Genomic DNA, 24,944 nt, shown 5'->3' on the forward strand with positions numbered 1-24,944 from the left:
GGCAACGAGTGAGGTTGTGAATGTGTGGGGTTGCCCCCCTTTTGATCGAGGTGAGCAAGACAGAGGAGGAGGACCACAATACGCTCTGCACACGTTCCCGCTGGGCTGTGGAATTTGCCTCTTTCCCATTTGCGCCGTCATCAGCACTGCGCAACACATTTTCTCTTACTCACAAGCGTGTACACCATCGTAACCCCCCAAACCCCGCCGCAACGGCAGCGAGCAGTTGCGGAGGCGGGGACAAGCGAATAGACGCGTGCTAAGAGCAAATGAGCCGGTTTGTGAAGTGCATCTTCGGTGCGTACCTTTTGCCCTGTAGACACTCGGTTTGGTGCGCTTGCGCGGCGCTCACAGTCGGTGTGTGCCTTCGCCTTCCCAGTACAACTCTGCGGCATTATCGTCTCTGCTCCCTGATGAATTTGATTGTCAAATCACAGACACCGGTGCAGCCAACAGGCGTGGACTAGATCGCACCCAGTGGCTAGTATACGCACGCAGGCGCTGTCTGCGTCACTCCCCTACCTTGGCCACCTTTGCCTTTGCCCCCCTCTCTTGGCCCCCTGCCTCACTGCCGTTTTCCCTTGTGTTCCACTTGCGTTTAAGTGAGTGAGTGAGTGGGTGTATATCTACCCGGGTCAGTAAGCCACCCAGCGACAATACTTTAAGAGTTGTCGTAGTAGCTCATCCCTTCTTTGCTTTATTTTTCGTTTTCGTTTGCGTTGATGGTGTGTGTTGCTTCGTTTCTCCATACCAACGCACTACCACACGGCGCCCGCCTCTGTCTTTGCCGCCCATCTTTCGCTCCCGTAGCGGGACTTGCAGCGGTAAAGTGGTTGGTGCGCTTCTGGTCTCCCCCATACATCTCTCGCAGAACCCTTCAAGGTTTGTTATTTTGTGTCTCTTTATTCTGCTCTGTACTTTCCTCTCCCCCTTTCGACCAATCATTATCATCTCTCTTTGCCTTTCGCTCATTGAACTTGGATCTGTTTCAGGACCTCTTTCCCTGCTCTTTTCACCCACGAAGCGGTGGTGTTGCCTCGACCCCCTCCACGCTTACAAACTCCGTACGTTACGCAGACCTGTGCTCTCACTCTTCCCTTCCTCATCTCATCGACCTCTTCCTTTTCTTTGTTTAATTTCTTCTTTCTTTGGTAGAAGAGTGAACGTCGGAAATGCGGGCACGGGTGCGACAGCTTTTTGCCAAGTCGGCGAAGGACCACTCTTGTCAAGAGCGCACTATCCAGCTCAATGACCCGCGCGGCCGCACCGACTTCTGCGACAACCGGATGTACAGCTCCCGGTACAACCTCTTCACGTTCCTTCCGCTAAATCTGTGGGAGCAGTTTCATCGCCCCATCAATATCTACTTCCTGCTAGTCGCGGTGCTGCAGTTCATTCCTTCTGTGGCGCCGGTCAGCCCTCTCACAACGATCTTCCCCATCACCGTCGCATTCCTCGTTAACGCCATGAAGGAGGGCATCGACGATCTGCGCCGCCATCGGCAGGACGCCGAGGTGAATGAGCGCGTCTACCAGCGCGTACGGTCCGGCACACTCGAACTGGAAGAGGTGGTGAGTGCAAACATCCGCGTCGGCGACGTGCTCATTCTGCATCCCTTTGAAGTTGTACCGAGTGATGTGGTGATTCTGCTGACCTCGCACGATGACGGCAGCGCGTACATTACGACCGAGTCCCTCGACGGTGAGACCGGCTCAAAGCAGCGCTTCGCGATCTTGCATCACATGTTCAAGTACTCTCAGACCGCTGCCTCACCAGTACCATCGATGTCCCGCTGTTGTAGACCCACCTCCGAGTCTACAACAGCGCCTGGCAGCGACGTAGCCGGCGTTGGCGCCTCGGCAGCAAAGGCGATGGGAAAGTCCGCACAGGGGCCGATATGGGAGGGGAAGTGCTGCTGTGAAACAACCGAGGATCACAAGTTGCACTGCCTCCGCTACGCCTTATGCTCTCGTCTGGTGCTGCACTCGGAGGGTCCGAATGCGCAGCTGCACTCATACCACGGGACCGCCAAGGTGCGTGCACCGCGCAGCTCATCGCAGACCTGGGGGAAGATTCAGCCGCTGGCTTTAGGCCCAGGTAGCTCTGCTGGTGATGCGGTCAGAACAGGAGGCACGGCACTAGAGGCGTTGCAAAGCTGTCGTTACGACCCCTTTCCTGCTTCAGCAGCGCTGCGGATATCTTCGGACTCGCCATGTGCGGACAAGGCAGTCATGGGCGACGCATTCCCGTGCCCTCCTCCTGCACCTATGATGTCACCACTCCCTTTCCGCCTTCGCGCGACGCGTACGCTGGAGTCGCCGATCGAAGCCTCTTCTCCGTGTATCGCCTACGAGCACAGTGGTCTTCTTGAGTCAGTTGACCTGTCGCAGGCGAGCGCTCCCCTGCGCCAGTCCTCAGGTGAGGTGAAGGCAGACGCGCAGAACTACTTTGACGTCCCCGAGAAGACTCTTTCCGTTTGCATCGATAACGTTGTGTACTCGTCAAGCCGCATTGGCAACACGCATTTTACCATTGCCTTTGTCGTCTTCACTGGTTGCGAGACAAAGATGAGCATGACGCGTAACGTGCGGCTGACGAAGTGCGCAACGATTGACCTTCGCTTCAACTACCTGACGATGATCGTCTTCCTGGTTCAGTTCATCCTAGTGTTAACGTGTGCCGTTATTTCCTACTGGCGTCCTAAGGCTCACGCCCCGCTCTGGTACCTTGGCGACTCGGTGGACCCGATCAAGTTCAGAGAGTGCTTTCCCCTCCTATCGCTGCGGTACCTGATGATGCTGTCGCCGATGGTGCCACTCTCCTTCAAGGTGATGGTCGAGATCTCTAAGGTGTATGTCAGCTACGTCATCCGCTGGGATGACGACATGCGCGCCGAGGATGAATCTGTCTCGGTAAACAACTCAGCTTTGGCCGAAGAGCTGGGGCAGGTCGAATACATCTTTTCTGACAAGACGGGCACCCTCACGACAAACACCATGACCTTCCATGCCTTGGCCCTTGTCAACGACGCCGTCTTCGCGCGCACCGAGGGCACCATTGGGTCGGACCTGCACCACCCCCTAGCTGAGGTGGGCAAAGCCATCAAGGCAAGGATGGCACGCGGCCAGCAGGAGGACTACTACCTCATGCTCACGATGATCTTCTGCAATACGATCGAGCAAACACTGTCACCTCGGCTTGGCACCCGCAGCAGTGGGGTCAGCACAAACGCGAGCATGTCCTTCTCGAGCCGCTGGATGTCTTCATCACCAGATGAGGTGGCCCTCGTTGAGGGCGCCGAGCAGTGCGGCTTCTATCTGCGCCATCGCAGCCGCACCCATGGGTCGGTGGGACTTTGGGGCGAGGCAGGGGCGTCCCTCGAGGTGGAGGTGGTGCTCACGCTGCCCTTCAGCTCCGACCGCGGCATGATGAGCGTATTGCTGCGCTACCCCGCTGTGGCAGTGATGAACCCAGAAGCAAAGCTGAACGACTCCGCCGACACCGCTGGCGAGAGTAACGCTGATTCATCCATGAACTATGTGTTACTGATCAAGGGCGCTGACGAGAAGGTGCTGCCGCGCTGCACCGACACTCACAGCAGCTCTCACCTCAAGGAAATCATGAATCACCTCGCGCGCTTCTCGCGCGAAGGGCTGCGCACGCTCGTGTACGGGTACCGTATCTTGACGGAAGAACAGGTGAGGGAGGCCCTTCACCACTTTACCGCAGTAAAGGAAAGCTTTGCCGCCACTGCAACTCGCGAGGCGGAGCTGCAGCACATCTACGCTCGACTCGAGCGCGACTTCACCTACTGTGGCATTACGGCAGTGAAGGACGAGCTGCAGGAGGGAGTGCCACAGACTCTCGTTCAGCTTCGCCATGCCAATATACGGGTGTGGATGCTGACGGGTGACAAAACAGAGACGGCGAAGCAGACGGCGGTTGCGTGTGGGCTGCTGGCGACTGCCGACCACGTCGTCACGCTTACACCGTCCAGCGAAAATCTGCTTACCCCAACGGGGCACTTGGCCTACGTTTCAGCGAAGCTCTCCGAAGTAATGGGGCCTATGGACCAGGAGAAGTCCGCGGCGGAGATGACAGTGGTGACACGCTGGGAGAGGGTGCGCGGGTGGTGCCGCCGCTTCTTCTGGGAGAGCTCTGGACTCGAGGATTTTGTGCACGAGTTCACGCAGCCAGCGACATACGAGTGCATCCGCCCGGTTGACCACCCGCTCGCCACGCAGCTGCGAAGCGCCATTCAGGCTCACTATGGCCCAGTAAGCCCGAGAGTCAGAGACATGGCACCAAGGGTGTGCGGTGCAGCGTGTCGGCAACCTGGCATGTACTTCGGCTCTGCCTTCACAATCTCCTCTCTTCCCAACACCTGCGGACTAAAGCGCCGCTACTGCGTTGTGCTGTCTGGCGAGACGCTCCGGCTGCTGGAGAAGGAGGATGTCATCTCACATGGTCAGAGTGCGACGGTGCGTCTCTTCCAGATGTGCCTGTTGCAGGCGAACACAGTCGTGTGTAGCCGCACCACTCCTTCTCTCAAGTCGTACATGGTGAATCTTGTGCGGCGCTCTGGCCACATCACGCTTGCAATCGGGGACGGCGGCAACGACGTCCCCATGCTGCAGGCGGCGCACGTTGGCGTCGGCGTGAAAGGGCGGGAGGGTAGCCAGGCGAAGCTCGCGTCCGACTTTGCGATCGGCCAGTTCCGCTTCTTGTCGAAGTTGATCCTCGTGCATGGGCACACCGCCTATCAACGCACAGCCATGATTGTGCAACAGAGCTTCTGGAAGACGGTGCTCATTGCGTGGGTGCAGGTGCTCTTCAACGTGTCCACCGACTTCTCTGGCGTGTCCTACTGGGACTCACTTAGCCTCACCTTGTACAATGCCATCCCCACTGTCCCCGTGACATTTTTGTGTGTGATGAACATGCCTCTCTCGCAGTGGCTCTTATGCTCCACCCCGAAGCTCTACACCATGTCCCAACGCGGCCGGTACTTGAACGCCACTACCTTCTACGGCTACGTAGCCCGGGCGCTTCTACACGGCAGTATGGTGTACTACTTGTCCGTTGCGCTTCAGCACGGCGCGGGGGCGATTATGGCGAAGGGATGGGTACTCGACCGCAGCGGCGACTTTTACGCGCCGTACATTGCCGTCGTGACGGTGCACACGTACACAGTGTTGACCGAGTCGCACTCTATCACGATTGCGCACTGGTTCTGCTTTCTCTTCTCTATCTGGACGTGCTTCCTCAGCTTCTGGCTCTACGCACGCGTTCCGGCCTCGTCGAATAGGACCTTCTCGGTACTACTCACGAGTCCATCCTTTTACTTAGTATACTTCGGCTTACTTACCGCCGTGTGTATCTCGCTCGCCATCTACGCCATACCAAAGGCTCTCTGGTTCCCCGATGCCCTGCAGCTGGAGCGGCTTCTGCTGGCGCATTTGCGGCAGAGGCGTGTGTGGCACAGCAGCACGCCAGTCCGTGCTCTCCGCACCTTCTTCCAGGAGGACAATCCCTCGCAGTTTTGGAAGTCGGTTTCTCTCTACCACGCACTGCGCTGCTCCCCGCCTCCGCGGCAGACCTTTACGATCTCGGAAGATGAGGATGGAGAAGCGGAGGCCTCGCTGATATCTGTAACGAGACGAATTCGTTCCCCTCATGTGCGGAAGAGAGCTGGAGAGACGTAGATACACTCGCTGATCAGGGTTAATGTGCCATATCCACTCGTCCTCGAAGCCGAGCCGCAACTACCGTCATCGTTTGCGCGAATACAGCGTTTGCCCCCTTCTGATTGACAAAGGGGGACTGGGGTGCACGTATGTGGCCTTGGTGCTACACAGGTCTCTGTCTCTCCTTGATTTTCCTTCTTGTTGCGACATTCTTCCCCCCTAGCGGAGGGAAACAGAACAAACACGCGTGTGCGTCTCTCCTGACAGGAGTGGAGGTCGTGCTATCGTATCATTGTTGAGTCCACGGTGAATGCAAAGCGAAGCGGAACGTCGTTCCTCTCCCTTGCATGCCTTCATATACAATCCTTGCCGCTCTGTAGCTGTACACGCGTGTGCGTGAAGGGTGGCGTGGAGGGGCAGAAGGAGGGAGGGCAGGGTACTCTGGATGTTGCGCTCTCCACTCGTTGTATGCCTATAGACGTGCACGTGCGCGCGTGTAGCTTGGCGCGTCCAGGGGCTTTTTCTCATTCTCGATATCGCCTCACCCTCTCTAGCCTTTCCTGCATCTTCGCCATTTGATATTCGTGTGGTGGCGGTTGTTTACTCTTGCTCCCTCGCACCGTTCAGAGTTGCTTAGATCACCGACGGAGAAGGACATAGCGGCGCAAGACAGCCGAGTCAATACGGCTACCCGAGATGGCGACCAAGGGACACGTTGTGCGTCCTTTCGCTCTCCTTTCGTGCGCCCGCGGTGCCCCCATGTTCGTGAGTCGGGCGAGCTTGTTTGCAGCGTCCCACAGGCAGTCTGTGTGGTGACCATGTACTGTTCAGAAGTCAGACGACGTGAGGTGCGCGCCAGATGGTGCAACAAGAGCTTCATCACTCCCCGATGCGGTGATGAATGCGTCTGCTCCACGGCGAGCAGCGCCTCACTTGGCGTGTGGCGCCTATTATGCGCTGGCTCCCTGCCGTTTATATTATTTCTTCTTTTTTTTTTGCGTTGATTCTATCACGTATTCTCTCTGCCCCAACGTGCGGAGACGAGTGCGGCACGGAAACCAAAGATCAACGAGCATTCTTTCCAGGTAAAGCATTGGGCGCAACTCATTCCCCTGTTGAGGCCTTACAGTCACCGCCGTGCGCCACAGTCGGCGCGCTGGATGCTGCAACGATTGTCGCCCAGTGCCGCTCCTTGACCCCACCTCCCTCCCTCGAGGCATTTTTCATGCCTCTTGCATCCTTCGCGCCGTTGCCACCGCTGCTGACTATTTTCTTTTTTTTCCTTTTGATTTTTTTTGTCTGTTGTATTCTTGCTGTTCTGGGTGCTGTCTCTCTCTCTCTCTCTGCCTGTGTCCTTCTGTCCTGGGGTTTGGCAGGTCTGCGTGTGCGCGCGCTTCATTGTGCACGTCGTTATTCCATTCGCACCCTTTCTGATATGTTTGCCATCATCTTGAGGAGTGAATAGGACGTGAAACGACGAGGCGGCCTCGCTTCTACGTTTTGAACCCGCCGCCATCTAGTGGCGAGAGGGGGCGGGAGAGGATTAAGGCGTTGTGGTGCCGACGCTACGGAGGATGCATGCCGCCCACACCCCCAGGATCGAGCGGAGGGCCGTATGTCTACTCACAATTGGCGCTGCCGCTGCAGGCTTACCGGTTCCCTCTTAGAAGTACGGTTTCTCTGTTCCACTTTCTCCCTGCTTTCTCGCTCCTCCTCCTCTCCGGTGTTTACACGCCATCACTTGCCTATCACCGACGATTTTTTTACCATCATCTCCACGGATACTGCATACGTCAGTGCTTCTTTTGGTTTCTTGTGTCTCTTAACTCTTGTCACAACCTCCTCTCCTTTTCTTCTCATCTTCCCTTCCTGTGACTGCATGCTGCGGTGTTGTTGTTCTCATCTAGTCTAGACAGAATGCGACTCAAACTCCCGATCACGTCTGGCCGTCGCGCCGCTGTGGTGCTGTCGCTGCTTCAGCTCATTCTTGTCCTCATCGTAGCACACGCGGCGGTGGGGAGCGCACAAAGGATTCCCACGAACGATAGTGAGGACGTGGTGCCAGCGGGGAAGCCAGACGAGAGCCTTGGCGCCTCTGGCTGGGTGTCGCTCATTGTTGTCGACTCCGTCCTCTTGCTGTTTGCCGCCCTCTTTGCTGGCCTGACGCTGGCGTTGCTCGGCCTCGACACCCTGTCGCTCGAGATTATCGCAGACAGCGGCTCCGAGCCGGACAAGACGTACGCACAGAAGATTTTGCCTATCCGCCACCTCGGTAACCAGCTCCTATGCACCCTTATTTTGGGCAACGTCATGGTGAACACTCTCATCGCGCAGATCACCGACTCGCACATCCACGGCTGGGTGGCTACGGTAATCTCTACCGCGCTGACAACATTCGGTGGCGAGGTGATTCCGCAAGCCCTCATGTCAGCGCACGCGCTGCAGGTCGGCTCCAAGTCGGCACCGCTCGTGAAGTTCTTCGTGTTCATCTTCTGGCCTGTCTGCAAGCCGCTGAGCATGATTCTTGACAAGTTCATTGACAAGGACCCTGGTCAGATTTACGAGCGCAACGAACTGAAGAAGCTCATGTTCATGCATGCCGCCCGCAGCGCCGAGTCCGGCATCGGCGCTGGCGAGGTCGATTTGATGGTTGGCGCCATGGAGCTGCATGAGAAGACGGTGATGGAGGTGATGACGCCGGTGAGCGATATGCTGATGTTAGAGGCAAATGAGCGGCTGAACGAGGAGACGATTCAACTCATCTCCGACCACGGCCACAGCCGAATCCCGGTGTACCAAACTACAAAGAACAACGTCATTGGCGTGCTTTTCGCAAAGGACTTGCTCATGGCCAATCCGCAAGAGAACACGAAGGTGCTTTTGCTGGTGAAGTTCTACAACCGCCGCTGCCACGTTGTGCCCTCTGAAACAAAGTTGATCTCGATGCTGAGGTACTTCCAGACGGGGAAGTCGCACATTGCCCTCGTACAAGAGGTGCAGCAGCGTCCCTACGGAGACCCGTACTACGAGGTGAAGGGTCTTGTGACCATGGAGGACATCATCGAGGAGCTCATCCACAGCGAGATCTTTGATGAGTACGACATTGGCCCACATCAAATTCAGCACACAGCACTTGCCAATGCCTCTAGTCTGTCAAAGCGGCAGGTCGGCCTCACATCCAAGTGTTCGCGGCGCGTCCACCTTAACCACAACGAGCTGCGTGCTGCTGCTCTCTTTCTCTGCGAGTCGCTGTCCGAGCTCAGAATGGAGGATGTTTCGGCGCTGATGCAGGGCATGAAGGAGTGCACCACTGTGTACCGCGTCCGGGCACCAAAGGACTCACGTGGCATGGCGGACGACGACAAGCAGAACGTGTGGCTTTATCGTGAGGGTGTACCGTCGTCCGTGTTCACCCTCGTCGTATCGGGTCGTGTTGAAGTTTTTGCGGGAAAAGAGCCGATTGCGCTGGAGATGGGCAGCTGGTCACTGCTGGCGACCGATGCACTGTCGTCTGACCTGTTTGTTCCCACGTTTAGCTGCCGTGTTGTTCAGGACTCGACGGTCATGCAGATCACGCGGGAGGCCTACGTTGAGATGCTGCGCATTTGCAACAATCCTGTGAGCGACACCTCGAGGACCACCTCGTCAGCAGCGAATATGAATCACCGAGCGTCCCTGGATTCCATCTAGGAGCAAACAGTAAATCCATTCGAGTTGGCACACTGACTTCTGCTAGGCCTTCTCCATCTTGACACGGTCGCACAAGCGTCAATGCTCCTTTTTTTCTTCCCCTTTGCCTCTCGAGTTCTTGTCTTCTGCTCTGCGCATGTATGCATGCACCACGTGTGTCCATCTCACTGTTCGCCTATGTGAGTTTGCACATACATATGAGCACATTTCGCTGTGCCGTCGCCGTCATCGTCTTTGCCTTCCTCTTCTTCAATGCAGTGCCGCAGCCCTTCAGTGTTTTTTTTTCTTCTTCTCCTTACTCTGTCCTAAACCACAGCGGTCTTTCCTACTCGCATTCACCACGAATGACGCTCGCCCATCCTCGATCGACATTGAATGTGAAATTCCCCATTACGAGGAGGGGATAGTAAAAGGAGGAGGAGGAGGGGGGAGAAGGGAACTGTGCCTAATAACAAGTAGCTGGAGGTGGGCGGCGAGGGTGTAGAGAAGTCGCGGTGTGTTGGATAAGAAAGAGGGTAGAAACGAGATGAGCGCGACAAGAAGCCAGAATTGACTTCTGACGGTGTACGGCTTACATCTTTTCAATTTTACTCCCCCTTGTGCTCTCCTTTCTTTGCTCGTTCGTCTCTTTCTTGTTCTGCCCGACTCTGTCGCACGTATTGTTGCGCACGTGTACACGAGAGCGTGGAATAATGAGGGGAGAATTGGATGGAGTGAGGCGAGGGTGTGGTAAAGTACGCAGCTGTGTGCGCTTGCGTAGGGTGTGAGTCGCTCCGTTTGTGAGCGTATCAAGTGAATAGTAAAGCTGCTAAGTCTCATTATCTTTTTACGTGTTTCATCGTCTCCGTTCTCTGGCATGGCGCATGAGTCAAACACCACTTTATCTGCCCAATCTGTCGCCGACTCATTGCCTGGTGCAAAGCAGCCGCTGACGCGCGTTACAGCAGTGCGCCGACTCAGGCACCTCAGCACGGCCTCTGCCCCTAAGCTCCACCTCCCCCCCCCTGCTCTGGAGGTCGCCTCACAGCAGCTCCTGTTGGGCCGGCCACCACGTGGCGCATCCCCCTCGGGGTGACACGCAGGCTTCCTATACCAGTGAGCAGCGAGGACCAGGTGGGATACTTTCGAGTCACACTGACGCTCCGTTCATCACATGGGTAGCGGGTGCGTGTTTCGCTGTTGCGGGTCGCTTCGATGCAACGCCATCCAGAACTTCACTGTCGGCATCCGTAACGATGCACCACTCTGGCTCACCCAGGCGTTGTAGGTGCTGGACCCGGCCACCGCGGCGATTTGTTCGGTATTGGCGGGGGTAGGGGCGGCTTGGCTCCCCCCCCACGCACAGTGGGGGCACTGGACCATGATAACCATACACTGAGGTGTATTCCTCTGCCATAAGGGGTTCGATTGTTCTCCAAACAAACAAACAACACAAGGCAAAGCAGCAGCATTAGGCTAGAGGCAGCAATAAAGAAAAATCGGAGGGAACGCAGACTATTGTGAGTCTTGCATAGCTCGCTTGGCTGCACACAGCCCTTTACATCTCTCGAGGCAGCGAAAGAAAGCAACGTATGCATGTGTGGTGGTGGTTGTTCGCTGTGCCGCGCCGCAACGGAGAGTCCGCATGCGCGCAAAAGTGTGTCGATTTTTCTTGCATGGCTGCAAGAAGATGAGATCGCGGCAGGGTGCAGTGATCTTCTACCTCACATTTCTCTATGGTTGGCCTTGATTTTGGTCTCTTCTTGCACTATCGATTTCTACTTCACCGACGGAAACTATATACGAAGAGGCATCAGGTGTGTTGATGAGAAGCCTGTGTGCCTTTTCTTCTACCGAAGAAACGGAGACCCACTGCAATGCACCTGGCACGATTGCCAACAGTCAGAGACTCCATCAGAGAGTCCTTTATATTGTTTTTCTTTGCTACCTCTGCCGCGTAGGAGTCCATCGCTAATGAGTGGCGGTGGCAGCGAGACTGAAACTGCTGAGCTGGTCCTGTTCCGGCTCGAGGAAATCGACGAGCTTCTTGCCGCTGTCAACAGCGACGAGGATGACTCGCAGGCCACCACCCTGGCGCAGTACCTGCGACGTGGTCAGGATCTGGAGAGTGCGTTGAGGCTGCATGACGAGCAGCTGCGTAGCTTACAAGACGAGTTCATCCAGGCCCACGTCAGCCGGGCTGATCAGATTGCGCAACTCTATCATGAGTTCAGCGCATGCGAGCGGCACATAGTTGACTTCGAGGAGGAGATTCTGACCTTTCAGCGCAAGCTCGAGGGCAACGCAGATGATATTGTCCACATGCAGCAGCAGGCGGACGGGTTGGTGCGGAAAGTGAACAGCCGGCGCCAGGTAAGCAACAAGATCAACGAGGTTTACAGCGCCCTCCAGAAGTGCGATTCCTTCTGCGATGTCATTTCGAACAAGAGTGTGGACGAGAATTATCTGGCCAACTTGCGCGAGCTGAATCGCCGGCTGGAGTTTCTCTCCGGCAACAAGGCCCTTCAGTTCTCTGCCGTGGACAACGAAATCCGGCCCAAGTTGACGGCCGCTGCGTACAAAGCGGGTGATAAACTTCAGCGCTTTCTTACCAAGAAGATTCTTACCCTCGCCGAGGACCCGTCGCGCACCGTCGACGGGCAGAAGTCGCTTGAAGAGAGCGCGCAATTCGCGTTTCGCTTCCTTCAGTTCTACAACCCACAGGTTGCGATAGAGGTGACGAAGCTGTACATGCGGTACATGTCCCAGTCGTACGTGAAGCAGTTTCTCCTCTTGATCGCGCAGTTCTCTGAGGTGTCGGCGGTGCACGCTGACCCGCTCGAGCCACTAGTGTCGGCAGAGGAAGCGCGGGACATAGCGAGCAACCGAGACGTCGGCGCCCCGCCCGGCAACCAGGTAAACCCCGCCACTGTGAACTTTCCTGGTCGCACATTGGCACGTCGCGAGCGGAGCGTGTCGCAGCACATGCGCGGCTTCACCAACCTCATGTCCAATGGTGCGGTCACCTCGAAGACTGAGTCGCTTCGCCTCTTGCGCGCAGCTACCTTTGCTGATTCTGTGAAGGCGGTAAACGCACTTGCTGTGCGGCACGGCAAGCTGCATGTTGGCGACACCGTGGCAGCACAGCTGGATGAGTGCAACAGCTGGACGTGGCAGTTTATTCGCTGCTTCCAGGCGCTGGTGAACACATGCGAGTCCGAGTGCCGCTTTATCGGCAACTTTTTCTGCGTAGCTGGCGACGTCGAGGGTGGCGAGGACTTCACGAGTGCGGAGCGGATTGCCCGCGCAGTGCTGGGCCGCGCAGTAAGCAACGTAGAGACCTCCATCATTGACAACCTGTCCCTCGTGATGGAGCGCACCGAGGTGCTGACGGCGCTGCGGGTCTTGGAGTCGGTGAAGCAGCACCTCTGCACTTCCCTGGATCCCATCCCGCTCCTGTTACTGAGTGGCGTGCTGGAGATGTCGAAGACGGTGCTGCGCAACTCGCTGCGGACGGCCTTAGAGAATGATGAGCTCGCCTTGGCCTTCTTGCCGACATTGAGGCTTTCTTCTCTCCACCGCGCCCCCGCCAAGGACAGCGGCTGGGCAGGCATCTTCGGCAACAAGCCGTACTGCGCGACGTTGGGGCCGCACCCGCTTGTCTACCGTGTCTGTGGTGTGCTGGGTCAGCTGGAGTATCTGAACACCGCGACCCTGCGCTCCTCCGTGTTTATCGGTGGAAATGAAGGGGTCTTCGACCCATTCGTTGCCACGTTTGTGAAGAACTGCCTTGGGCACATGATGACGTTGGTCGACCAGCTGAAGCGCCGTCACGCGAGTCCGCTGGCCCAGCAGGTGTTTGCTTGCACAAATGTGTACACGGTGCTGGCAACGTGGCGGGAGTTGATGTCGCTCAGCGGCGACGGTATATCAGGGACGCCAAGTGCGTCTACCCCTGCTTCTCCTGGAGCGAACCACCGCAGCGCGAACGGCAGGCGGTTGCACTTCGACGCTGACAAATCTGAGGAGCTGGCAGCGTCATCCACAGAGGCTCCGGGTGGTGGCGGTGGTACCGCTGCCAGGGGCATTTCGTATCATGCCCAGTACCTGGAGAGCCAACTTCAAAATGCCATTCAGGGCTGGGTGCGCGCCGAGCAGGAGAACGGAGAGTTACCGTGGAAGTCCCTTCTCGTGCTTATTGACGAAGCGACGAAGGTGCTTGGCACGGGCTTCTTCGACTCTGCTGGCTCATCAGCATCCACTGAGTGCTGCCCAAATGCGACGCCAGCAGCTCCGCAGCGAACCCCGCCCACCCCGCCCTCCACTCTGCCCGCAGAGCTGGGCGAAAGCTCCGTACTGCAGGTCGCCGTGCAGCTCCACTCGCAGTGGCACTCTCAAGCCACAGCGATCGCCGAGGTGGTGAGAAAGGCAGTGCAGCAGTCTCTGGGCCGATCTGTCAGCAATGGTAGCGCTGGTGGTACAACTGCCGCTACTGCAGTCCAGCAGCGGCAGTGCGATGAGCTGTCCACGCTTGTGGTGAGTGCCCTCTTCTCAACTCTGACAGAGGCAAATCAAAAATTGTCTGTCTTTGTGGCGCAGTACTACAGCGGGAACCGCGAGCTGCAGTCGAAGTTAGTTAGTAACACAACGCTGCTCCACGAACTGTCCCGTCTATTGGCCCTGAGTTCTTAGCTTTGTCGTGGCCGCGTCTTTGCTACAACGCCTTTTTTTTTTTCTGCCGCGGTCGGCGTTCTCCCCCCCTTTTTTTGTTTCACAAACCCGCGAGGTGGTGGCGTGTGCGCAACTTTCATTACAAATGCCGCACCGCGGTCACCCTGTTCTGGTTCTGCTGTTGTGTCTGAGCACCTCCTTTTGTGGTTTGCAGCGTGTTGCCATCTCATCCCCCCCCTCGCTGGCGGACTTGTCTGTCGATGCTGCTGTCGCTATATCTACTGCCGCAGTGCCCGAGTGTCTCTCTCTCTCTCTCGTTCTCCTCTTTTCTTTGTTGTTTGCGCGTACATCTGTTTCGCTCCTCCACTCCTCGTCCTCTGTAGCGGTAGCGCTGCTCTTCGTACGCGCGCGTCTTGCAGCTTTTAGTTCACTTGGTCCCCGGTGCCGCCCCCGATGAGTGGAATGCATGCGCTGCACACAGACACACACAGAATTGTCCATGTGTCTCCCCTCTTACCCTCAGTCCAAGACCTCAGTTTGCTTTGCACTGCGTTTCATCTGCGCTACGTGTGCTGTACCGCCTTTTTGTGTGTGCTTCGTGTGCCCTCCTCTGTATCTTAGCGTTTGACGGTATGAATTTTTCCCCTCTTCAATCCTCTCCCCACCTTTCATGCTCTTTTTCCTTCCCGCACCTCTGATGACATGGAGGACGCCCCAGTGCTTGGTATCAGCGTCGAGTACCCGCTCTGCGCGTAAGACGGGAACTTGCGGCTTGCCCCCTCCCGGGCGCGGCTGTGCGGACTCTGGGTGCCGGTGGACAGGCCTGGGCTGGCGCTGTGCGGAAGAGGCGTGCGGTCATGATGACGCTTGTACCGGCACACTACGCATTGTGCCGCCGATACAGCAAAGAATAGGCGCACTCACCTCCTGCTTTTTCTGTTTATGCTGTTGTGATGATGAGCGTGAGCGTGGGCCTGGTTTGCGCTGTGTGCAGTGGCATCGAGATGGACTCAACGTCACCCAACGGTGTTGCGTGGGCTCCCGTGCCTTGACATCGCTGTGGTGCCACACAGAGGCATAGGGTGAGCTGTGGTTGTGTGTGTGTGTGCGTGTGTCTATTTTCTCGTTCGTGGTGAAATAGACACGTTGCCCGCAAAAATCACTTGAGCGCCTCATCAACTGCCCCATGAGGCTCCTTAAGAATGGTCAGGGGAAATGGGCAATGAAAGAAGAAAACAAAAAGAGCCGTGCGTGTTGAACAGGGAGACCGCACTTCAGCTCAAGCGCTTTCGCTCTGTCCTTAGAGGATTTTTGTATAGGCGATGGCATCCACTGACAGACGTGGTGCATGTGCGTATACGCTGCCTTTGCTCTGTCATCGGCGGCGCACGTGCCGTGTGATGAGGAATACCTCTGTACACCATGTTTTTTCTTTTCATTGACGGCGCCATATTACCCCCCTCTGTCCACTTCCGCTACATCCGCTCTGCGCTCCTACTTTCCACCTCGCTTTCACCCGTGGAGTGTACGTCGGTTACGCCCCCGTTCCCTCGATTCTTAGCTGGCGTTACGCATGTGCGCTGTGGCAACTAGTAAACTCTCGGCGTGATAGGTATCTCAGGCTGCTTACAACCAGCAGCGATCACGACCGCTACTATAGCGTTTTTTCCTCTATTGTTCACTCTTTTTTTTTTTTGCGTCCCATGACGCAGCTTACGATTCTGTACGGGACGCAGACTGGCAACGCCGAGCGGCTAGCGCTGCGCGTCGCTCGACTGGCACTTCGCGAAGGGTTTGAGTGCGTCTCGTGCCTGCCTGCCGATGACGTGCCCATCGCTGAGTGGCGACACACAGGGGGACCTGTTCTTCTTATCTGCTCGAACGCGAATCAAGGTGATGCTCCCAACACATTTCGCCGGTCGTGGGCGTCGCTACTACAGCCCACTGCGGCTGGTTGCATGGAGGGCCTGCAGTACGCCATCTTCGGCCTTGGCGACTCGCTGTACCTCAAGTTCAACCAGATGGCCAAGATGGTGCACAACCGTCTCCAGCAGCTGGGCGGCACACCAATTGTGATGCGCGGGCTGGGAGATGAGAGCGACGCGAAAGGCATAGAGGAAACCTTGCAGCCCTGGCTCGCGGAGCTATGGAAGGCGCTTGAGAGGCCAGGCAAGTACGGTGCCGCCGCAGGTGTGTCAGCTTATCCGCAGGAGGACCTTCCTTTCTTTCCTCTTTTCAGTATTGCACCTGCCTCAACGAGCGACGAGGTCACTGTTGGCGCGCCGTCCTCTTCCACTGACGTCACTGCTGCGTCACTACCATATTTTGCCGACCATGTGTTCCCCTGCGAGGTCGTGTCAAACAGGCGCCTCACATCTGCTGCGTGCGAGCAGGTGGTTCATCACCTGGAGCTGCGCAGGAACTCTAGCAGCACGGCCGCCACAGCGTACGATGTCGGCGATGCGCTGGGCATCTACTGCCCCAATCGTGAAGAATCCGTAGAGGAACTGCTGCACCTATTGCAGCGAGACGGCACAGAGACGGTGGTGGTGACCCCAGACGCTTCGCATGGACTTGTCCGTCAGCCCACCCGTCCCTTCTTTGGGCGGCCTCTCTCGCTACGGTCGTTACTTCGTCACTACTTTGATCTTGATGCCGTGGTGACCCAAGAATTCTTGTGGATGCTCGCACATGAAGTGACTGGGGTAGACGAGGACACACACGATGTGCAGGAGCGCCTCTACGAGCTGGCAAACCCGTCCAACGTGGACGACTACCTTCAGTATGCGCACCGTGAGAAGCGTAACGTATGCGAGGTGCTGCATGACTTCAAGGACCTTCACCCATCTCTAGAGCTGGTCTTGTCCTTCACAACGCCAATGCTGCCGCGCTACTTCTCCGTCGCCTCCGCGCCAGCGATGGACGGCGCAAACCGCTATGACCTCTGTGTGGGGCTACTGGACTGGCACACGCCACTGAAGCGCCACCGCACGGGGCTCTGCAGCTCCTACCTGGTGAGGGCGACCCCAGGGACACAGCTGACGTGCTCTGTTTGGCAGGGTTCTCTTGCACTTCCGGCTGCACCGACGCCGCTGCTCTGCGTCGCGACGGGGACGGGCGTTGCACCAGTTCGCAGTGTTCTGCGTCAGGTCGCCGGTCTTTCCGCGCAGGGCTGGAAGGACGTGCCGGTGGTGCTCGTCTTTGGATGCCGCCATGAAGCCGAGGATTACCTGTACCGCGAGGAGTGGGTGGCGCTGAAGGAGATTGGCGCACTGCCTACCCTCTTAGTCATCCCAGCCTTCTCGCGAGACGCCGACAAGAAGGTTTACGTGCAGCACAAACTCGGCCAGCACGCAAGACTGACGTCGTCCTTTCTGCAACCCGAGGGCGCCGGTGTCCGGCCTGGCGTGGTGTATGTGTGCGGAAATGCGAAGCAGATGCCGAAGGATGTGCAGCACACTCTAGAGCGTATTGTCGAGGCAACCGTGGCGGAGGTGCATGGCGAGGCCGGCGCGGCAGCGTACGTTAGGAGACTTGGCCGCGTGGGTCGCTATCAGGTTGATTCGTGGTCGGTGTAGGCGTCAAGATGCGCGTTTCTTGTCTTGCTCATTAAACGGAGCTGTTCGACTTCGACTGCGCGTCATTCACCACCACCACCACCACCACCTTCACCTCAGCGCCGCCGCGAGCGGATTGGAGTCGTGAAGGTACTGAAAGCAGCGGCACAGTGAGGCGAAGTGTGGGGCAACGTGGGTGTGTATTCGTGCGCGGCTCTGTGCTTTATTCTCTGCCCACATCTGCACCTGCGCGACTGAGGAGAATCTCAACTAAAACACCGTGGGCTGGACGTGGTGGTGTGGTGGAGGAGGGTCATTTCACGGGTTGCATATTCTTCAAAGTCGTCGGCTATGTTATACCTGTTGTTGTTCCTCGGCAAAACGACTGTTTACAGTGCACTGTTCTTTGCTTGGCATGCACAGGTGCGCTACTATTTGCCCCTTGCCTCGTCCTCTGTTGCGCCGTGTTCTTCCGGATCTCGTGCTCACCCTTCTCTTATCGCTCGAGTCGAGCTTGGCGCATAGCGTTGCTCGCCTATTCGTTTTCTTCCCCCTTCCACGCGCGTGTAGCCTTTCTGTGCGTCGAGGTGGCGCTGATCTTGCGCCCCACGGCACGCTGTGTCGACAGGAAAACACAAGATCAAGCACAGTAATCTTCTTCCCGGTCCACGCACCTGTGCAAGCGCAATCGGCCTTAAAGGAGATACGCCGCACTCAAGGAGTACTACGCGCGTTCTCTGAGCAGAGTATTCTGTGCGCTTTTTTTTCTCCATTTTACTTCGGTTTGTTTTCGGCGACTGGTGTGGTTATCCGCTGCTCTGCATGGGCGAAAACGAGGTGAGAATCGGCGTCTACAAGCCTCTCTCTCTCTGTGCCTTGGACCCTTCAACGTTACCGTAACTCATTTTCGGCTTCGCTTTGTGTGAACCCACCCCTTCAAAGGTTCTGCTCTCTCTCTCTCTTACGCTTTCTCTTCCTCCCCTTTCCCTTCATCCTCAAAACGGGTGATTGTGACGTCGTAGCCGTCGAACAGCAGCAATATGGCTGACCATTCAGCTTCCTCGGCCGCGCTGCAAGGGGCTGCGAGCGCTGCTCAGCATCAGCGCATCCACTTACAAAGGCAGCTCACTGAGGTGCGCATGGAGAACACGATCCTGCGGCAACAGCTCTACCAGGTGAGCACCCTGCTGGACATCGCCGTGAGCAAGCTGGGGGCTATGGGTGTGTCGCTCGAGACGCCCATCGACATCCGCGCGTTGCGTACGGAGGCGTTGCAGCGGGCACATGCGGAGACGACCAAGGCGGATTATGACGCAGTCGGTGCCTCGCCGGAGAATGGCAAATCCCCTGCGCAGCATCACCACAAGAAATTCCAGATGCGTCAGCAGTTACGAGAGCACACAAGGGCGGTGCAGTGCTGTGCCTTCTCCGACAGCGAGGACCTTCTCATCGCCACTGGCGGCATGGACTGTCGCCTGATTGTGCAAAACTACCTAAGCGGAGCAAACTTGTGGGATGCCACGGCGCATGAGGAGGCAGTGAGCGACGTCGCTTGGATGAACCACAACTGCCTGCTCTCCGCTTCGTACGACAACACAGTGAGGCTATGGGATGTGAATGGTGGCACGACAAACAAGGACGTGCTGTACCAGTACACCGCCCACGGCTTCGTGCTCTCTGCAATTCTGCTAGGACCGTCGCTGTTCGCCTGCGCTGACTCGCGACACAAGACGGCCATTGTCGACGTCCGTGCCGGCGGGAAGGGCGTTGTGCAGGAGCATGACTACCGCATCAACTCGCTGAGCTACGACGATGCCTCCCAGCAGCTGTTGATGGGGCAGAGCAATGGGGTTGTATCCATCTGGGATATGCGGCGGCCCGATCAGGCCATGTGCACCGCTAACAGCAACACTGGTGGCGGCCTGCCAGCTTCGCCTTCGCCACTGCCGCTGCAGCAACAGCAGCGACCGGGGTCCTTGAGCGATGCAAATGACCCTGTAGAGGGGGACACCACACCCACAACGGCGATAGAGGATGGAGCTGCGGGTGACAGCAGTGCACTCGGATCAAACGGAGGCCTTATGGCGAGTGGCAGCACCACCAGCATCGGCAGCCCACCCCGCTTCGCCCGCGCCACAGAAATCGAGAATGAGCCGTCGCGCTCGCCCATCTCCTTTATTGCCCACTTTCACAGCGACGATGACACATGTCGGCTTGTGTGTGTTTCGGGTGACAACATGGTGCGGCTTTATCGTGGAAACTTCAGCGCCTTTACCGGTGGCGGCCGTAAGGAGGGCGCCAGCCTGTACGTGCTGCGGAATGTACTTGCAGGCGTGCCGACACGCGGCAACGTCATGCGCTCCGGTTTCTGGAAGGGAGACCGTGGGAAGCCGGAAATGTCGGTGTTCTTCGACGATGGTGAGACGGAGGGCGTTGCGCGGCCACCGCGGCGACTGACCGAATGCGATTTACTCGTCACCGGCGGGCCGGGCAACACCGCGCAGGTATGTGACGTGACCGATGATGGCAGTGCGGTGGTGCTGGAACGACTGGAGGGGCATCGCGACCGTGTGACCGGGGCAGCTGTGCGCCGCTCCCGCAAACCGATCATCGCTACGATGAGCGCCGACTCGACGGTGCGTATTTGGATGCCTGTCACGTGCTGACGTGAGGTGTATGACGGTCGTGGGGAGGATTTCCACAGACAGCATGCTGCCTTTGGGGAAGGGGTGTTTCTTTGCATCCCTGATTGCCTGCTGCTGTTGACGCGCCTTTGCTTATGGGTGTGCCCTTGACGCTCATCTTTACGGACAGCGACCGCGTTGGTCGATTGAAGGATGGTACTCATGCAACGCGGTATTGGACACTGTGTGACCTGCGCGACCCTCCGCATCTTGTTTCTTGCTTGTGGCTCTCGTGCTTCAGATTGACAACAGCAGCGCACACCCACACCCATACGTAGAGCGAGACACACAACGGTGTCTTTTCTGGTTTGTGAGCCCCCTCAGCTCTTCCCCAGTGACGCTGCTCCTCTCGCCATCTTCGCTGTCCCAGCAATGAGGAGAGGGGGGGAGGGCGGCGGTGAAATGGAGTGCAGACGTGTGATCGCTGACGTTGCGCGGGCGTGCGACATCTCCATCCACACTGTCTGCCCTGCACTACGCTACCTTGCTCTCTCTCGGCAAACTTCTTCGTCTCCTTCCGCCGCCTTTCTTATCTCTTTCCACATCAGGCATCAAGTGTCCTGGGCAGAGGACCCACCCAGGCAGGTGTGCTAACCCCCCCTCCCCAAACGCTCTCCAATCGAGGCGGATTTTGTTCCCTGTGTTCATTACGTTGTATCTTCGCGGCGTGTTGCGTTCACGGATCTCTCTCTCTCGCATGCACTATGCACTTAACGCCATTATACCTGCTGAGCTCGTCGCCTTTGCACTCGTTCACCCTCGTCTCTTTTCTCCGTCACTCCTTTCCCGTGCGTCTCTGTGTGTATCTGACTGCACTACTCGTTACCGAGTTACAACACACACACACCGCTTTTGGAGTTCTTCCCAACCTTCCTCAGTGCCACCCATTCTCCCCCTTTCCGACGGTGAGGAGGCGCACTTTTTATGTTTGTTTTCCCCTTCGCCTACGTAGACTTAGACTCCATAGCGTCGCTACCATTCGCTTTGCGTGCGCTCCGACCTTCTTGTTTTCTCCTCTCCGCTCAGCTTGTGAACCTCCAGCCGGACTGCAATCACCACCTTGGGAACCGCTACTAAACGCCCCAGTAGATAATCGAGTCAGAGAACGGTTGGAAGCGGGTGCTTGTCTTTCTATTATTTTGCTGCTTTGCGGTGGCGTCGCACCGCTAGTACATCCCGTGCCGCGACTGTCGTTGCGCCCAGCTACACAGGTGCAGGCACCCACAGGGATATACGACTGCCAACACTCATACACACTCACGAATGACCTCTACACAGCGGGTTCGCGACTTTGCAGGTGATATTCTTGCCTTTCACGAGACCCATCATGATGCGCTAAAGGGTACACTCGAGCGGGATCTGCACGGCAACCTCCCGCGCCACCTTCACAGTGAGATTCTACAGGAAAACACAGCACCATCTCGACCACCAACTACAGGAACGCCGCGATCCTCGTCGTACCGCACGCCACAGTGGGCTGAGCTCAGCGAATGCCTTCGTGAAGTGTCGTTGGCGCCTCTCTCAGATGCAGATGCCCCTCGCGTCGCCGAGTCCCGAGCAGTACCCCTCTCTCGCTCGTCATCGACGACCACGTCGTCTTTGCCAGAATATCAGGTGGTAAAGCGCCTTGCAGATCTCTCGCAGGCGTGCGATGTGGACCCGGAAGCCGTTGCAGCCGCTCTGCAGGAGGCTGAGAAGGTGCTGGAGGCTCCCACGGACGCCGGCAGAGATCGCGAATATGCACCCCGCGGCAGTGCGACGGCTGCCGAGCGCTCCGCAGCCAAGGCACGCTTACCGCTGGGTGGTGTGCAAGTGACATCCGCCTCTGTCGCGCATTCTGAAGAGGATCTTCATTCACGGCGGCCGCGACACCACCACCACCACCGGCGGCGTCAGGATCACCATTGCGGCGGGAGCTGTACCCGTTCACCTGACTGTGTCGCTACAGCCGCCAGGTTAGGAGCAACGTCTGGCTGCCACTGCTTCTTTCCGTGGGGTTGGCCAACCCTGCCTTGTCCTGTCCGCGCAGGGACAAATATATCCGCTGACAACCACGCCAACCTCCACATGTCTTCTGGGACGGCGGAAATTATTGACCCCGCCATGCGTTGGTATGACGTGTACTACGCCTGGATGCTTTACTACCAGCAGCTGTACGCCGTCCAGGTGCTGCAAGGACGGCAGCAGCAGTGCGCTAAGCATGGAAAAAGACAGAGCTGCCGCATCCATCATGGTAGGCATGGCGACTCTCACACAGCCAGCTCGGGGCCTGAAGTGTTGGCAGGAGACCAAGAAGACGGCACTCGATGGGTTCATGTGGAGCGGCACTCTCGCGCAGCCGCACAAGCAGATCGAGGCGATGTGGCCCAAGGGGGTGGAAGTGGTGTGGCTGAGGCCTCCCCATTAATGAATACACAGCCGATTTTCCATCACTGCCCTGTTTCTCCGCAGAAACCAAGGACTCAAACCTGCACGCCAAGAGCACTACAGGTGTCGAGTGAGAAAACCGCGAAAAGGGACGACGAGGCGGCACGTCTACGTGCTGAGCTGCGCCACCTCAAGGAGGAGTACACAGCACTCTCATCTTGCTTGGTCGATTTGGGAGGTGAGGGGAGGCAGTTTCTGACTTGTGGAGATCGTCGTGTTAGACACTCTGCCACCGCCTCTGTCGCAGGTGCAATCCTCGCAGAGCCGCATCCAGCGCGGCCGCCTGCGCCGGTAGCTCTTCGCGCGAAGGGTGGTAAGCGGTTTGGCAGCCGCGACGATGCCGACCCAATGTCACATTACGGTTCTTTGGCACCCGCGGAGACTTGGCAGTCTCTTTCGGAGCGCCAGCGCAGCAAAGCCTTATCTCCGGTGCCACATGTCCGCACAGGTCGTGGTTCCTCACCACAGCGATTTTCACATCAGCGACCACAGTGGCGGCACTGACGTCGCGTTGATGCCGACAGTGTGGTGGCTTGCTTTTTTTTTTTTCCTCCTTCAAGTACTCCTGTGCAGCGGCGCAACGTCACAGGGACGCATAGGTGCACTTGAAGGAGAACAAAGAATGTGAGCCACCCGCGTGCCGCACTCCCGCTCATTGTGTCGTTGTCGTGCAACTACACCTTCATTTTTAGGAAGAAAGGATGGATAAGATGCGGAACCGAGATGCATGACGAGTGAAGCACAGAGCAAAAGGGCCTTTTCTATGTCTTCCATACCGTATGCCCTCACAAGACATGGGAGAGAACCTTAGCGGATGACAAAGCGCTCCTCGATGTTGCGCAGGTGCCTTGTGTTCCGTACTAGACGTCGGCAGCAGAAGAGCAGCCGTGGCCTTGTACGTCTCTCCCTCACTTTCCTCTGAACTCGCTTAGAATTCTTCTCTACTCCCTCCACGTATGTTCTTTCCTTCCCTCAACCCCCATTCTTGACCCTTTCTCCTTAATTCAATGCCCACCCACCAGCTACGCATCCAACAGCCGGAGGTGGATTACCTGACCTTCAGTGCTCATCCACACGTGCCGCTTTTTTTCTGTTCTCCTCTGGCAGCCCCTGTCCTTTTCTCCATCTGAGATACTGGCTTTTTCTTTCTGTGATTACCCCCATCATCGTCAATCCTTGTAGCACCGCGCGATCATCCCTTTCTGTTCCCATCGTCCGCATTACTATGTCGAACTGGGCAGATGCCGCGCAGGACGAGGAGCAGTACCAGGCAGCGTACGGCTCCGACGACAACGGCAGCAGCTCCGAGTATGAGGAGCCGAAGCCGTCATGGGATACTGCCAAGACGGAGGTTACCTACGAGGTGGACGCTGATGGAAACCGCTTCGAAGTGATGCGGAAGGTGCGCACGTACCACGTGGATCGCCCGGTTACGATGGCGGACATTCGCGCGAAGCTCGCATACTTTGGCAAGGGCAAGGGTGACCAGTCCACTCTTGTCTCCGCGGAACCACCGCTAGCGCTCGAGATGGGCGCGGTCGACCAGTTCGAGCGCGAGAGCCGTGCTGAGGTGAAGCGCATGATTCACGAGGCTAGTGGTATTGATGTCGTCGTCAAGGACGAGCACCTGCGCGTTGTGCGCGAGATGGAAGAGAAGGCAAAGAAGGATCCAAGGTCAGTGCGCAGCGGCGCCGGCTCCACTTGGGGTGCGGTTGCGTCCAAGTCTACGGATACCCGGGAGCAGTCGACCACGGGCATTCGGATTCGTAACTTGTCCGATGACATCACGCAGGAGAACCTGTCCCGCATTTTCGAGGGTCGTGGGTGGATCACGAAGAACGTGCGCATCCCTCGTGGCGACAACAACCAGACGCGCGGCTTTGCGTTCGTGATATTCGAGGAAGCATGGATGGCAGATGCGGCTATCAAAGAGGGCAAGTTCCACTTCAAAAATGTGGTGCTGGATGTCTCGCGTGCCGAGACCCGTACGTAAGCACCCAAGCATACTTCCCCCTTTCCATCTTTTTCTCCCATGCTCGTCGACTCTGTCCGCTAAGGTGCTCTTCTGATCAGGTGAGTGTATGTCTGCCTGTGTTGAGTGCTTGTTGGAGTGCCGTCGTGGCGTGTGCACTGCGCGGGACTTGGTGTGCTCAGCTTGTGAGACACTAGCGCAGCCGTTGCTTTGTGCTGCTAACTAGCATGTGCAACTGGCTTGAGCGTGATGTTCCAATCTGCGCCTTACTGGTGAT

General features: G+C 57.3%; 8 protein-coding genes across 8 annotated transcripts, besides 2 other annotated features; all 8 read left to right on the plus strand.

The window, feature by feature from the left end:
• Window positions 1-1,172: 1,172 nt before the first annotated feature.
• LPMP_202350 (phospholipid-transporting ATPase-like protein) lies at window positions 1,173-5,705 on the plus strand (the record flags this gene model as incomplete). The annotated part of the gene is made up of 1 exon (XM_010700136.1): window positions 1,173-5,705. The coding sequence occupies one exon, from the start codon at window positions 1,173-1,175 to the stop codon at window positions 5,703-5,705; it is 4,533 nt and encodes a 1,510-aa protein (XP_010698438.1).
• Window positions 5,706-6,912: 1,207 nt separating this feature from the next.
• On the plus strand, window positions 6,913-7,152 carry LPMP_202360 (hypothetical protein; the record flags this gene model as incomplete). Its single annotated transcript, XM_010700137.1, has 1 exon — window positions 6,913-7,152. The coding sequence occupies one exon, from the start codon at window positions 6,913-6,915 to the stop codon at window positions 7,150-7,152; it is 240 nt and encodes a 79-aa protein (XP_010698439.1).
• A 452-nt stretch (window positions 7,153-7,604) lies between these two features.
• Window positions 7,605-9,377, plus strand: LPMP_202370 (hypothetical protein; the record flags this gene model as incomplete). The annotated part of the gene is made up of 1 exon (XM_010700138.1): window positions 7,605-9,377. One exon carries the CDS (start codon window positions 7,605-7,607, stop codon window positions 9,375-9,377), a length of 1,773 nt encoding a protein of 590 aa, XP_010698440.1.
• Window positions 9,378-10,210: 833 nt separating this feature from the next.
• Window positions 10,211-10,778: a repeat region.
• A 552-nt stretch (window positions 10,779-11,330) lies between these two features.
• LPMP_202380 (hypothetical protein) lies at window positions 11,331-14,048 on the plus strand (the record flags this gene model as incomplete). The annotated part of the gene is made up of 1 exon (XM_010700139.1): window positions 11,331-14,048. The coding sequence occupies one exon, from the start codon at window positions 11,331-11,333 to the stop codon at window positions 14,046-14,048; it is 2,718 nt and encodes a 905-aa protein (XP_010698441.1).
• Window positions 14,049-14,755: 707 nt separating this feature from the next.
• Window positions 14,756-14,964: a repeat region.
• A 766-nt stretch (window positions 14,965-15,730) lies between these two features.
• LPMP_202390 (NADPH-cytochrome p450 reductase-like protein) lies at window positions 15,731-17,605 on the plus strand (the record flags this gene model as incomplete). Its single annotated transcript, XM_010700140.1, has 1 exon — window positions 15,731-17,605. One exon carries the CDS (start codon window positions 15,731-15,733, stop codon window positions 17,603-17,605), a length of 1,875 nt encoding a protein of 624 aa, XP_010698442.1.
• Window positions 17,606-18,624: 1,019 nt separating this feature from the next.
• Window positions 18,625-20,250, plus strand: LPMP_202400 (hypothetical protein; the record flags this gene model as incomplete). The annotated part of the gene is made up of 1 exon (XM_010700141.1): window positions 18,625-20,250. One exon carries the CDS (start codon window positions 18,625-18,627, stop codon window positions 20,248-20,250), a length of 1,626 nt encoding a protein of 541 aa, XP_010698443.1.
• A 1,281-nt stretch (window positions 20,251-21,531) lies between these two features.
• Window positions 21,532-23,199, plus strand: LPMP_202410 (hypothetical protein; the record flags this gene model as incomplete). Its single annotated transcript, XM_010700142.1, has 1 exon — window positions 21,532-23,199. One exon carries the CDS (start codon window positions 21,532-21,534, stop codon window positions 23,197-23,199), a length of 1,668 nt encoding a protein of 555 aa, XP_010698444.1.
• A 721-nt stretch (window positions 23,200-23,920) lies between these two features.
• Window positions 23,921-24,688, plus strand: LPMP_202420 (hypothetical protein; the record flags this gene model as incomplete). The annotated part of the gene is made up of 1 exon (XM_010700143.1): window positions 23,921-24,688. One exon carries the CDS (start codon window positions 23,921-23,923, stop codon window positions 24,686-24,688), a length of 768 nt encoding a protein of 255 aa, XP_010698445.1.
• Between the last annotated feature and the right edge of the window lie 256 nt (window positions 24,689-24,944).

This window comes from Leishmania panamensis (genome assembly GCF_000755165.1).
Source record: "Leishmania panamensis strain MHOM/PA/94/PSC-1 chromosome 20 sequence".
In the NCBI taxonomy this organism is placed as follows: domain Eukaryota; phylum Euglenozoa; class Kinetoplastea; order Trypanosomatida; family Trypanosomatidae; genus Leishmania; species Leishmania panamensis.